Below are 15,222 nucleotides of genomic sequence, written 5' to 3' on the forward strand. Positions count from 1 at the left end.
TCCAGATGTCAGACTTGTCTTGCTTTGTCTTTGTGCTGTAAAGACCTTCTTTGCGCTTCCTTTCCACATCATTTGTTGCTATCCTGTCGCTAGGCTACATCACGATCCCCCAGTGTGTTTTTTTTTCAGCCGCCCGTTCCCGCTAGATTTGAGTTGGTCCCGTCGGGTCCCAAATGCAGCCCTCTAATACACAGAAGGCTCTGAACGGTCACAGGGAGCATAAATGTAAAAAAATTAAAAACATCCACGTAGGCCATTACGCACAGCCTGTGTAATTTTTCGTATTTGAGCTCCACTTTCTGGTTTCTGTCCCTACATTTGTCTTTTTCCTTTTCTCACAATTTCCACTTTGCAGAGTTTAAAGACCACAACTCATTCATTGGACTGGCACATCACAAGTTGACAGCCATAATCATTAACCAATCACAGTGGCTTGAATTTATCCGATACATTAATCTATTTTATTAGTGAATCTTAAAAACAGGGCCAGACCTTAACAGCCAAACAATATCAAACCTGTTTGTTACAAATCCTAATACATTTCACATGTATTATATCTGTGTGCCGTCAGGTTTTCATGTCTTCCTTGGCCGATTTGTTGGGATTCAGCACAACTGAAAGAAGTTAAAATATAACCTGAACCTTCTTTTGCCAAAACAGACACAGATAAACTTAGCCAACTAATTTTATCATAATGTCCACTGTAGACTTTACACCCTAACTGTAGGTCTAAAAGTATGCTCAATTCGTAGAGACTGCTGGCACCAAACAAATGCAAACAGTGTGTATTTGCATGTGTGTTTTAGGTGATTCACTGCAGTGCAAAAAGCCATAAACGTCAGATTGTTCCTCGTTGAATACCTTTTAACCTGCATTGAGTACAAAGTCAAGATGAAAGTCCCAGTCGTGTTTTGCAGGGTTAACTGAGGTGGTGAAAGTGGCATGAACACACCTTAGAGTCTGAAATATCCACCTTTATCACCAGAGATTAGATAAGATCACTCCTTTTGCTATTGTAAAAAAATGTGTGCGTGTGTTCTTGAACATAATGTATTTGTTTTCATTCAGTTGTGCCCTACAGGCAGTAAAATACAATGTGATATCACGCTGCACATATATAGCATACAATTTCAAGTTTGTTACCCCTTAGAATGCAAAGCTGTCGTATTTTTGGATTTTGTTATTATAGTTCAGGGTATCATTCGCTATTACTACAAAATGTGAAGTGAAAAGCAAAAATTTAGTCATTCACACAGTGTGACGTGTGTGTTCTCATGAAGTTGCCTTTACCTCATTCTAAGACAGTAAGTGTATTTAATCCATTCTGATACAGGACAGGCACGTGTGGAAAGCATTTTTTTCATGAATTTACGTAACAAAGTTCTCAGGTCACTGCATAGGTTTTAATTTATTCAGAAGGGTTCTAACAACATCAGAGTGGTGCTGCTGTGTGGTTCAGGGTGGAGGAATGCTTCCACATCCCTCTGGTCACTCATTCCCGAACAAATTAAAACAATTTACTGTTGAGCAGATGCTTAATAAGTCTGGAGCTCTGTGCTAAATCACTCACAACATTTATTTTGCATATAAATACATGCTCTGTGTTACTGATGTAAAGTATCTTCAGTATGTCTTTTCTTTGTCCATGACAGATTTTGATATTTAGATTTTTTTCAATAAGGTGTAAAATTTAATTTATTGGTCTTGTAATTTAAACACCTGTAAAATTGTGAAATTTCCCAGAGTAGTACCACTATTGTGTCAGTATGTTAAGGAATTAAGGTAACATGCCCTGAAAAATTCATGTTTAAAATTAAAGCAACTTTATATTTGAAAATGAGCTTCACATTCATTAGTTAGTCTTTCCTTTCAGTGTGTGTGTGTGGGGGGGGGGGGGGGGGGGGGTGTGTTCAGGCACGTATCTAGAGAGGAAAACACTTTCAAGGCCTTTATGTTGTAACAATCAGCAGCCTAGTTGGAACTGTTCCCAAACAGCCAAAACTAGTATAAGCAGTGGCCCAGCTGTGTATGATGGGAGTGTGGGGAGACATCTAAGAACATACATTCACAAACCATGAGGAGCATGTGATTCTGCAGCAGTGGACAAAAGAAAATTCCTTAAAGTCTGAAACAATATGAGAATAAACATAATATTTGGGCATCATTAGTCATAAAGCCTGTGTAAATGCTGATTTAAGGGTCAGCAGATATTCACTGGTCATTTTCTGAATAAAAAACATTTCTGAGGTATCTGTACATTCAATTTTTTTTTAATTCAATAGCAGTTAATTTGATAACAGTTCATATTCACAAAATCAAAGTTATACAAAAGCAAAATGGAATCAGGATTAGCAGCATACATTCCTTCCTCAGCTTTTTGTAGGGCAAAGGTTGTGCTAAATTTTTTAGATAGCTCTGTTAAAAGTTTGTTCACCACAATGCAAAGCTAGCATGCTTCCCAAAACATATTAATTTCCCTTCCCTCTGAAGACTCAGTGACAGCATAGCAGGGAGGAACAGTTTGGGCCAGTTTCAGGGCAAAACATTACACTCATAGAGACAAACATCGACATATACATGCACAAAACATTACATTGTAACCCAGCAGGAAACAAAGAATTTTTACTCTTTCACAGAGGAGGATGAAATGCTGCCCATGTGACTCCAGGAACCCAAACAGTCGGCTGGCCCACACAGTTCAGGATGTCCTGACATCTTCTGGACCAGATAGATGGTGGCAATCCAGAAAAGGTAAGTAAGGGAAGCAAGAAAGTCAGCACTATCCTGATCAATAAAAAATCATGAATTTGAATTTACTGTCAGTGGAAGTATCTCCTGAGCTGTTGTCCTGTGTTATATAACTGAAAATGTGCTCACATCCACAGAATAATTATGCTTTTATAAAAAAAAAAGAATACTAATAATATTTTGATGAAGGATATTATGCAGTTAATATGCAGTTTAAATTATGGAGATTGCTGTGTTGGTTATCCTGTAGAGGTGAGTCCAGTCACTCTTCAGTTGGACCTCAACAACCTGTTCCAGCTTGACAACCTGGTGCTGAGCTTCAAGGTAGGATTCAGCATGTTTACTAAAGTTATCAGGAATATGTTGTCAAAGAGACATCATCATCTTTCCTTGTGTACGCTGTATGTGATTTCGAATCCAATCAAATATTTTACAGAGTTTTCAGTGCCCACACAAATTGTCAACACTGCATATCATTCAACACAAGCTATATTGATGGATATAGATTTAAAACCAAGCAGCCTTCACAAAAACTGTGAATTCTCCCTATTCAATTTCTTTATTAACTGAATCCATCGTATTGTTTGCAGGGTCCTCGTCCCAGTGCCTTTGTCATAGAGAAGACACTGGATAATGGCATGACTTGGAAACCTACGCTCTACTTGGCCACAGAGTGTCAAAAAGCATTCCCTGGTGTCTCCACAACAACTCCTCTCACCCTGGACCAGACTTATTGCCACACTCTGCCCCCTGTCTGGACGAATCCATACCAGGATCACACAGTAAGGACAAACAATCAACCAGGTCTTCAATCAAGTCGAAGTCCATTTTTTTCTTTTATTCAAATGCTCTAAGATGTTCCTGCCACAGCACCATATAATGCTTCATTTAATTGCCTTCTAGAAATATGGATGAAACATCTTGCTTTTATTGATTTATTCAGTATTTTATGTATTTATGTATGTATGTATCTATCTGTTAGTTTTTGTTTTCATTTTTAGGATGTAGACAATAGTTCAGTGTAGAATTGTTGAATTATTTCTTTTAACCCGGTCCTTGTATTCTAAATCCTAAGAGTTTGCACAAGTATGATTGTTTACATTTGATTTATTGCTTTTAAAGACCCATGGCACGCCTTACAGTGTGAAACTATCTAGTCCTTCTGTGTGGATATGCTTTGGCATAAAGTTTTGAAAAAGATGGGTTATAGTTTAGTGACAGAAACCTAGAAACCCTGTGTTATGAAGTAATAAAAGATGGTGTATCAAGAATAAAAATAGAATAATTTTTGTCTCTAGATTGAGTTCAGTCCAATGCGTCAGTATGCTTTTGTCCCAGCTGCCAACAGCAAAAAGATTGAAGGTATGTGTCTTGTAATTTCATTAATGAATTCCTGGCTGAAGAAATGGGAGGGAGTATACACCCAGTTTGACTCGACAGCTTGCTGACTGACAGCTGTTTTCTCTGCAGATGTGACTGGGTTAATGGGGCTCAGAGTGAGGCTGACGGAGCTTGGTGATGTGCCCCATCTACCAGGCAGAGGTCTCAGTAGGTTTTATGCCCTGAAAGAGATGAGGGTGATGGGCAGCTGTATGTGCCATGGACATGCTGACCAATGCCTCCCAGAGGAATCTAACAACCCACTGTCCTATACTATGCAGGTATGTATGAGGAGCTTATTCCATGATTGTATCAGAACTCCAGTGTGGGATGTGATCAGACGTCATTTGTGAGAAACATCCCTGGTTGCAGACACAGCGGCTATTTTTGCCCCAACTACCAAAGACTAAATGTCACTGTTCAGTGAGAAATGTAAAGAAAAATGTCATATTTGCTAATTGAGCTTTGCACACTGATTCATTTCTCTGTACCTGTTTGCAGCTGAACCCTCAGTGTGACTGCAAGCACAACACAGCAGGTGTAAACTGTGAGCGCTGTGCTGATCTCTACAATGATCTACCCTGGAGACCTGCGGAGGAGGGCAACACTCACACTTGCAAACGTGAGATCACGCCCACCTGTTTCTCTGTCACAATGACATACAAACAACTTCATCAGTTCCACACAAAATCAATTATTGCAAAGGTTTTTTATCCTTGAAAAAAATAGAGCTTAGAAGAAACCCTAAAGTCTAAACTGGATGTAAATTCCATCCATTTTTTAAAGCTCACTTTACTGAAACAATTTTCAGGAACAGCAACCATAAAACTTGATGATATGGAATACATGTAAGTTCCTCGTGTTAAACGAGTTAAACCCTGAAGTGGTCAGTAGAGACGGCCTCCCTCCCTGCTCCTCCTTCACCAGACATGCTCAGCACAGGCTGAAGATTCGCTGCAGTCTGCTGGTAGTATGTGTATTCTGAAGTGGCATTATATGTATGCAACGGTCATGAATTGGCCTGATTTGGATTCAGCTGTGTAAAAATCAGTTGGAATTCATTCTAATTGGATAACAGTGAATTGTTTGATAACTGGATCTAATTAAACTTTTAAACTTTCTTTTCAAACTATCTTCAGATATGGCATATAAGACGTATGTTGTCAGTTGGTGCTACATACATAAACTAGATTTAACTGAACTGAATAGGATAGCCATATTAGACTGGTGATAAGGTGAGTCCTTTACACTTTTTGATGAATTATAGTCTGCCCCCCCTCCCCCGTCAAACAAATGTTAAGCCTTTAGCTGCTCCATTCAACCCCCACAAAGCCCCCTATCAGGGCTGTTTTGGCAACGACATGCGCTCTCATGAGGAAACACTTAGATGAGGGCTATTTCCCTCGTGCCGCCTGCTGGGGCAATACTTTACAAGGTGGAAATATTAGTTGTATTTAGGGGTAAGAATAAATAACAGATATGACTGTTTCAGTTAAGGGACTTCTTGATATCAAAAGCCAAAGACTTATAATTCTTCAGTACCTCTTAAGCGAATAATCTAAATTATGGATCAGGTATCTTCTTTTCTGCTTAAATGGGTGAAATGACACAGAAGTATATGACTGGCAACACTAATTAGAGTTGGATGAATTTTCTAAATACTAAGGCAAGGTGCTTCAATGCTTCCTTTCCTTTAGCTTAGGAAACACAGGACTATCCTTCACAATGAGATCATTCAGTCCCTGTTCTGTTGACAGTGATTTTCTGTTACTTGAGAAATGCTTGATTCATTTTATAAACGCTTACTGATTAACTCAAATTCATGCAGATTGTGTGAAGGGGAATAACCTGTAACAACATTAGTGTAGTGCTCTGTTGAGATGTGACCGTAGCATATTTTGCGCAACTGTTTTTTTAAATGGCCTGTCGAGAAAATGATCAAAGCTCTTCCTTGTAAACAGCAGCACTTTGCCATTAGTATTTGCACATTGCCACTTTGTGCTTGTCTTCAGGGTGTAAGGATAAAATAGGTAAAAGCTTATAAATGAAATGAACCATTAACTCACATTAGCGGTGCAGATGTTTCATCACTGCTGGCCTACAGACTACCTACGGTGAAATTTAGGAGCGGGTATACTCAATGCTATCTAATTTGATATAAACTGCGCTACATCACAGGTGACAGCAATATATTTCACTTTGGTGTCTGTCTCTTTTTTTCTTATTGGAAATGACCAGCCTTGGTAGTGACATTATGTTTTATACGATATCTTATTATATTAGTATGATATATAGGCATCATATAACCGAGTGACACAACCTTATTAAACTATATAAAGTACCTAATGTGCTTTTTTTAGAAAATTTTTTGAACAGCTTTAAATTCAGCACTGCAAACACACGTCCCATCTCAGTGTAAAAGCAGTCTAATTCTAATTGCACTGCAGCACAGTTGTCTTATGAGTCCCCGCCACCATTTTTTCTTTATTTTTCCATTGAGGTCAAGGAAGAGTCTTTATGAAAGGATCGTTAGATGGAAAATACTTAACATTATGCAAAATGTCACCAAAAAAGAAAATGCAAGACCCTCTGGGGAAATGCATTCTTAAATATCTCAAAAAGTACATTTGTTTATACATTTGGATTATTTAACAGTATTGTACACCTGTTTAACAAGTCTTTTGCTCTTTCTTCAGGCTGTGCGTGTAACAACCACGCCCAACGCTGTCATTTTGACCAGGCAGTGTATGAGGCCAGTGGGCGTAGAAGCGGAGGAGTTTGTGAGGGTTGTATGCACCACACCACAGGGCCGAATTGTGATCAGTGCGTCCCAGGCTACCAGCCAAACCCCCAAAGCCAAATGGACCGTCCCGATGCATGCATTCGTAAGTGAAAACAATCACGAAGCCCCTTCACACACCACAATGTAATACAGCATCTGAGCAGCTCCTGTGTGTCCTGTGGCCTCCAGGCTGTACCTGCAGTAATGAGGGGACGGTGAATGGGGGCCGGTGTGACGACAGCACAGGCTCTTGTCAGTGCAAAGTGAATGTTGAGGGTCCCCGCTGTGACCGTTGTAAGAGAGGATTCTACGGGCTGAGTGCATCCAATCCTCTGGGCTGCAGCAGTAAGTCATCAAACAACACAACTACTAATGAGGAACTTACTGTTCTGTGATTTCTTTTCATGCTTATTTTTACTGGCAGTTTTAATCCAACCTTAAGTAGTCTGTTACTTTCTTGTGTAAAGTTTAGATTTTTATATTCAGATCAGGAGTTTATGAACATTAATGTTTTGTTATAAAAGAATGAACCTAAACAATAATTCAGTCATTCTTTAGTTTTGATTGACAGAACATCGTGATGACTACTTTGATAAGTATTCATAAATCTAAATGCAAATACAAACATTTGATATGATATGATAAACTGTTTGCTTTTAATTTTATTTTGGTATCAGAACAATGTAAAAAAAAAATGTAGCAAACTGCTTACACATGAATGTAAGAGGAAAGAGTTCCACACTTGCCTTTTTTAACAATCATTTTATTTATTTATATTCAAGGAACGATGGGACAGCCTCGAAAAAAATCTGTCTAAAATCTTTAAAAATGAATGTTAGTGAATGTAAAGAAAGCTTAATGAGAGAATACATTTGGAACAGAGATGTGTGGAAATGAATAAAACTCAGTCCTTAAAGCAAGTAAAACTAACCACTAGACTATTCCTACCACTAGCCAGGGTGAGTGTTACATTCCTATATGTGTGAATTCTTCCTTTAATGTGAAATAGACAAAAGGATGCAACACAGTTTCACACTGGAGGAACAGGATGTGCTTTCCCTATGTGCTCATCCTGGCTTTGGCAGCATAACCAGTGTTACAGTTTGGATGAATAAGATTGTGTTGTACACACTTTGAAAGGGAAAGCAGCACAGAAATTGGAAAATCAAAAAGCTATTAGGAGTTATTGCAAAAGTAATACAGAAATTGCTTGGACAAAAGCTACAAAAATGGCAAAAGAAATAGAAAAACAACAATAATTTAGAAAGAATAAGAAAAAAAAAATCAGAAATAAATGACATAATGGAAATATCAATAATGGAAATGTTTGCACATTTGATTACTTCCACGTTTATTCTTTCCTTTTTTTTACAGATGAATTATTTTGTGGCACACTTTTCTGATCATATTGGCTTACATGCAACTTCAGTGCAGGACATTGTGTTCTAACAGGGTATTTTAACAGTATAATATTGATATTTTCACTTAAACTAAAATAGTTTCAAATAGTCAACTCTGTTTCTTTGACTCTGATCTGTGAAGAGTACAGTGCTTCTTCCTAACACTGACTTACTGTACGCTGTCCTCCAGGGTGTCCCTGTACTCCAGATGGCTCACTGTCAGGTGTGTGTGACTCTGTGACCGGTCAGTGTCCCTGTCGTCCCCATGTCCATGGTCTGGCCTGTGACAGTTGTTCAAAAGGCTACTGGAGACCATTCCTGTCACAACTCTGTGAACCTTGTGGCTGTGAGCCCACTATGTCAAACAGTGACACCTGTGACCAGGTAAGACTTGCACGATCACCCTCACTACCATGGCGCTAACCAGTGAGCTTTCGACCATGTTAAGATTCTCTTGTAAGAACTCGGAGGAAGGACATTTCTTCCAAAATGAGACAAACCTCTGTGTCAGCACAACAGTCCACATTAACAGCACAATGGCTAAATCTAAAAAAAACGAGAGATCTGTATGGAAATAAATCTGTGTCATCGGATTTTGAAAGAAAAAAGTGATTGAATTTCTAGCACTGAATATTTATGCATTGAAATTATGTATCTGAATATTTTTCAACAATAGTTTAAAATATTAAACTGCAAAAGATTCGACCTCAAATAATTCAACCGCAAAAAATTCGACTGCAACGTCCAGAAACCCAAGGAAGAGCAATCAATTCTAGATTCAAGATCGGGAGCGTGTGTCAAGCAAAAGGAGGTGTTTGGAGATTTCGGTGCGGAAGGATAGTTTGGTGGAGTGCGGTAAATTCAAAAACAACACGAGAGGAAAAAAGTGAAATAAGGAGTGTTTAACATCATCACTAGAGTGTAGAAGGTAGGTAGAAAAGTAACGTACGGAGAGTAGAGTGGGGGATATCGGCCGACGGCCTGTACAGGTCCGGTAGCGATATCCTAGCGCTACTTTTGGTAAGCGGGTGTAAAATGGAGGGGGATAAAGAGAGCTGTAACAATACGGAGATGAGTGAAGAGGAGTTTGAGATTGATAAAGAGGGTGGTGAGTGGGAGCAAGTAGGGAGAGGAGGAAGGGGAAAGTGGGAGAAAGAGAAAGAAAGAAGATAAAGATAGCGTAGAAGACACGGAGAGTGAGGGACAGGAAGATGAGGAAAGGAATAGGAAGAAGGGAAACCTTAATGTTGTAGTGAGATTTGAAGGTGAAGGGGGAGTTAAAAAATGGATCCATTAAAAATTACAAAAATAATCAGAACACAAGTAGGAGAAGTCAAATACGCTAAAGTGTTAGGAGATGGAAACTTGCTAATCGGGTGTAACACAGATACTCAAGTGGAAAAAGCTCGGAAAATGGTGAGTGTAGGAAAAGTGAAAGTTACAAAAACGGTGAGAGTTGGAGAGCAGAGAAGTTTTGGATGTAAGGGAGTGATAACAGGGGTTCCCCTTGGAATCAGTATGAAAGTTGTAATAGAAAACCTGAGAGTAAGAAATACAACAGTTAAAGATGTTAAAAGAATGACAAGAGGGCCTGAGAAAAAAGAATCTGAAACAGTGGTTATAGAATTCGATGCAAAAACGATCCCAAAAGAAATTTATTTTGGATTTGTAAAGTATAGTGTTAGAGAATTTCTCCCAAAACCAATGAGGTGCTTTAACTGTCAAGAGTACGGACATATTGCTAGCAGGTGCACAGGGAAAAGAAGGTGTGCAAGGTGTGGAGGGGACCATGAATATGGGAAATGTGGGACAGGTGTGAAACCAAAATGCTGTAACTGTGGAGGAGAACATAGTGTAGCATACTGGGGATGTGAGGCTATGAAGAAAGAGATAACAGTGCAGTGGATGAAAGAAACAAGTGGTGACGGATGTTGGGCAAGAAATTGAAAAGAAAATGGTGGAGGAGAAAAAAAGATTGGTGACATTTGTAGCAGGGGTCATAAATGCGACTGCAGATGTTAAATCTAAAACTGAAAGAATACAAATCATAGTCAAAGCAGCAGTGCATCATCTGGGTATGAGAGGGATACGATGGGAAGAAGTGAGAGACGAGTTAAGTGTTCAGGCCAGTCAAGATTCATCATGTATTGGATAGTATTAATAATAATGATAATCCTTCAATGGAATGCAAGAAGTCTAATTGCTAATGGTCAGGAATTTAAACAATTCATATATAGTCAGCAGGAAAAACCAGACATATTGTGCATACAGGAATCATGGTTAAAACCAAATTTAGATTTTATTATCACAGGATACATGGCAGTCAGAAGGGACAGGGAAGAAGGGGTAGGAGGTGGGTGTGTCACGTTTGTTAAAGAGGGCATTCCTTACAGGGTTATCGATATTGGAGTTGAGATGGAGAATATTATAATAGAAATATGGATAGGGAAGAGAAAGTTGGCAATAATAAATTTTTATAACCCATGCAGGAAGTTGGATATAAAGAAACTGGAAGAAATGGGGGGCAAGAGCAATGGAAATACAGTGTGGTGTGGAGATTTTAATGCTCATAATACATTGTGGGGGAGTGAGAAAAATGACAGTAATGGAGAAATAGTAGAAGAAATGTTAGATGGACAGAATCTGGTTTGTGTGAATGATGGAAGAGGGACAAGGATGGATGTAAATACTGGGAAGGAGTCGGCTATAGACCTGACAATAGTGACGAATGTATTAGCACCACTGTGTGACTGGAATGCGTATCAAAAAGGGACCATAGGAAGTGATCACTACCCTATATATAATAAAATAAATATAGAGACAGTACAGGACACGGAGAGAGTAGGGGTAAGATGGATCTTAGAAAAAGCGAATTGGATAGAGTTTACAAAGGAAAGTGAAAAAAATCTGGATCGGGTTAATGATAATGTGGAGGTGGAAATGATGGAGAGGGACATAAAGCAGGGGATTATATCAGCAGCAAACAGATGTATACCTAAAAGTTCAGGGAGAAAGAAAAACAAGTTAGTACCATGGTGGGATGAAAAATGTAAACAAGCAATAAAAAGTAGAAATAAAGCGTTTAAATTAGTTAAAAGATACCATAACTTTCAACACATGATTCAATATAAGCAAGCACAAGCAATGGTAAGGAAAACAATAAGACAAGCAAAGAGGTCGTATTGGAGGAAATTCTGTGGATCTATTGGGAACAAAACTAAGATAGGAGAAGTATGGGGAATGTTGAGGAAAATGGGTGGGGATAGGAAGGATTGGACTTATCCAGTCCTGAGTTCTGGAGAGGAAGTGGCTATAACTAATAAAGAAAAGGCGGAATTAATGGTTAAAACTTTTGTTGCGGTGCACAGTTCAAGATGCTACAAGAAACAAATGTAGACTTAAACATGTGGAACATCAAGGAAAGAAATAAAACAGCAGATATAGTGCAGGAATTTTATAACTATGTGGAGGAAAAATATGGAGAATATGTGTATATATATATACAGATGGGTCCAAAGAACAGGCAACAGGAGTAACAGCAGCAGCAATGGTGGTTCCCATTTATAATAAGACAATTTAAAAAAGAACATCAGATCATTTAAGTATATATGCAGTAGAATTATGTGCAATATTGATAGCAATTGAATGGATGGAGGGGGTGAGGGATAGGAGAATAGTTATATGTAGCGATTCATTTTCATCACTCTTAAGTATTAAAAGCGGAACAGCAAAAACACATCAGGAAATTTTATATGAAATACAGTTAAAAACATCCAGGTTAATGCAACAGGGGAGGGAAATAGTGTTCATGTGGGTACCAGCTCATGTAGGAATAAATGGAAATGAAAAAGCAGACAAAGCTGCTAAGGATGCAGTAAAGAAAGAGGTGGTGGAAATGAAAGTAAAATTATCAAAAACAGAAGGGAAAAGTTTAGTATGGAAAGAAATAAACAATCAGTGGAATCAATATTGGAAGAATCAGGAAAAAGGAAGACATTTATATAAATTACAAAGTGTAGCAGGAGAGGCAGGGTGTTATGGACAGAACAAGTAATTATTAGCAGGATAAGAATAGGTCATTGTAAACTGAATAATACACTTAAGATAATGGGGAAACATCCAACTGGGCAGTGTAGCTGTGGGGAGAAGGAAACAGTGTAACATGTGTTGATAGCATGTCCCAGATATGGAAGGGAGAGGGAAATAATGAAGATAGGGCTGCAGAGGGCAGGAATAACAGAATATAATTTGAAAAACATAGTAGAATCTGCTAAGTTTAAGGAAGGGAGGAGAATAACAATAAGATTCTTGGTAAATACTGGAATAATTAAAAGAATATAGAAAAGAAGAAATAAGAAGGAAAAAAAAGAGAGAAATTTAGTCCAATAGATGGCGGCATATGCAACACCAAGGATGCCAGCTGCCATTAAACATCAAAGAAGAAGAAGAAGCAAAAGGAGCGCGCTCGAGTCACCCCAGTACAACGTTGGCTTGTCATGGTGACCGGATTTTATCCATGTCCAATAATAATGGGGCTTCCGTGAGTGTTTTAACTCTTCTTTATGCCATCAGTGTGGTTTGTGTCTGTGAGATTAAGTAATAGACAGCTGACATTTGTACATTAACTATGAATTATTAAACCACACTGATGGCATATAATCAGCAGCTTTAGATTTTGACCGGTGCAGTTACCAAGATGGCGTGGTATTCAAAGGTATTGTATTTAGCTTCAGGTAGCAGTTGGGTGTATTTCCATTTGTTGGAAATGAGCATGCACGTTCCACCACCTCTCCCAGATGTACGAGAGGTGTGGGAGAATGAGTGGTTGGTCGAAAGTGCAGCCGGGGTAGCTGTGTTTTCAGGCTTAATCCAGGTTTCAGTGAGAGCCAGGATGTTAAGAGACAGGTGGTTGGCATAAGCCATAATGAAATCTGCTTTGTTTACCGCTGATTGGCAATTTCACAACCCCACAGACAAGGGCGTGACGCTTCAGGCGTAACCCCTTATTTTATGTTGTGCGCACAATTGGACACGGCACTTTACATGTTGGCTAATTGCACTCGGCTGAGACCGCCCACCGAGAGTTAACCAACAAGTGTTTTCAGAGAGGGGAGTGACTGCCCGTTCACAGCCTTTGATTACTCTGGTTGATTTGCAATGGCCCAACCGAGGCAGCACAGGGTTCGGGGGCTCCCCTGGAAATTATTTTAATTCCATTATTTATATTTAATCAGAGTCTTAAGGAGCAAAAACAACATCATAATGACTTTTAGGCTTATTTGTTTTCCACTGGTGGGGGAGGATGCCGATCAGACCTGGCAGGCCCAAACGTATTGTGAGGGTCTGCTGGGAGCGTTTGTCAGAATCCCCCGTCAGAAGGAGCTTTAACTCCCACCTCCGGCAGAGCTTCAACCATATCCCGGGGGAGGTGGGGGACATTGAGTCCGAATGGGCCATGTTCCGTGACTCCATTGCCGAGGCAGCTGATCGGAGTTGTGGCCGTAAGGTGGTCGGTGCCTGTCGTGGCGGCAACCCTCGAACCTGCTGGTGGACACCAGTGGTGAGGGAAGCCGTCAAGCTGAAGAAGGAGTCCTATCGGGCCTTTTTGGCCAGTGGGACCCTGGAAGCAGCTGATAGGTACCGACAGGCCAGACGGGCTGCGGCTTCGGCGGTTGCTGAGGCAAAAACTCGGGCCTGGGAGGAGTTCGGTGAGACCATGGAGAACGATTTCCGGACGGCCTCGAAGAGATTCTGGTCCACCATCCGGCGTCTCAGGGGGGGGAAGCGGCTCACAGTCAACACTGTTTACAGTGGGGACGGGGCTTTGCTGACCTCAACTAGGGATGTTGTGAGTCGGTGGGGGGAGTACTTCGAGGAACTCCTCAATCCTACCAACACGTGCTCGGAAGAGGCAGAGTCGGAGAGCTCGGAGACGGGGCCTCCCATTTCTGGGGCTGAGGTTGCCGAGGTGGTCAAAAAGCTCCTCGGTGGCAAGGCCCCGGGGGTGGATGAGGTCCGTCCTGAGTTTCTCAAGGCTCTGGATGTTGTAGGGCTGTCTTGGCTGACACGCCTCTGCAGCATCGCGTGGACATCGGGGACAGTGCCTCTGGACTGGCAGATTGGGGTGGTGGTCCCCCTCTTTAAAAAGGGGGACCGGAGGGTGTGTTCCAACTATAGGGGTATCACACTCCTCAGCCTCCCTGGTAAGGTCTATTCGGGGGTATTGGAGAGGAGGATCCGTCGGATAATCGAGCCTCGGATTCAGGAGATGCAGTGTGGCTTTCGTCCTGGCCGTGGAACAGTGGACCAGCTCTATACCCTCGGCAGGATCCTGGAGGGTGCATGGGAGTTCGCCCAACCAGTCTACATGTGTTTTGTGGACTTGGAGAAAGCGTTCGACCGTGTCCCTCGTGGAGTCCTGTGGGGGGTGCTCCGGGAATATGGAGTGCCGGACCCCTTGATAGGGTCCGTTCGGTCTCTGTATGACCGGTGCCAGAGTTTGGTCCGCATTGCCGGCAGTAAGTCGGATACGTTTCCGGTGAGAGTTGGACTCCGTCAGGGCTGCCCTTTGTCACCGATTCTGTTCCTAACTTTTATGGACAGAATTTCTAGGCGCAGCCAGGGCGTTGAGGGTGTCCGATTTGGCGACCTCAGAATCGGGTCTCTGCTTTTTGCAGATGATGTGGTTCTGTTAGCGTCGTCAGGCCGTGACCTTCAGCTCTCACTGGAGCGATTCGCAGCCGAGTGTGAAGCGGCTGGGATGAGAATCAGCACCTCCAAATCCGAGACTATGGTTCTCAGCCGGAAAAGGGTGGAATGCTCTCTCCGGGTCGGGAATGAGATCCTTCCCCAAGTGGAGGAGTTCAAGTATCTCGGGGTCTTGTTCACGAGTGAGGGACGAATGGAGCGGGA

General features: G+C 40.9%; 1 protein-coding gene across 1 annotated transcript in view; it reads left to right on the forward strand.

Moving 5' to 3' along the window:
• lamb3 (laminin subunit beta 3) overlaps nt 1–15,222 on the forward strand; it is a 36,925-nt gene that overhangs the window by 10,054 nt on the left and 11,649 nt on the right. The window contains exons 4-12 of the mRNA XM_072382958.1: nt 2,637–2,751; nt 2,999–3,072; nt 3,339–3,530; nt 4,047–4,110; nt 4,219–4,409; nt 4,630–4,750; nt 6,825–7,013; nt 7,100–7,255; nt 8,501–8,694. Of these exons, the coding sequence (XP_072239059.1) occupies nt 2,637–2,751; nt 2,999–3,072; nt 3,339–3,530; nt 4,047–4,110; nt 4,219–4,409; nt 4,630–4,750; nt 6,825–7,013; nt 7,100–7,255; nt 8,501–8,694 (1,296 nt within the window). The remainder of the gene's footprint in view (nt 1–2,636; nt 2,752–2,998; nt 3,073–3,338; nt 3,531–4,046; nt 4,111–4,218; nt 4,410–4,629; nt 4,751–6,824; nt 7,014–7,099; nt 7,256–8,500; nt 8,695–15,222) is intronic.

This window comes from Leuresthes tenuis, unplaced genomic scaffold (genome assembly GCF_036924035.1).
Source record: "Leuresthes tenuis unplaced genomic scaffold, fLeuTen1.0.hap1 SCAF_3, whole genome shotgun sequence".
Classification (NCBI taxonomy): domain Eukaryota; kingdom Metazoa; phylum Chordata; class Actinopteri; order Atheriniformes; family Atherinopsidae; genus Leuresthes; species Leuresthes tenuis.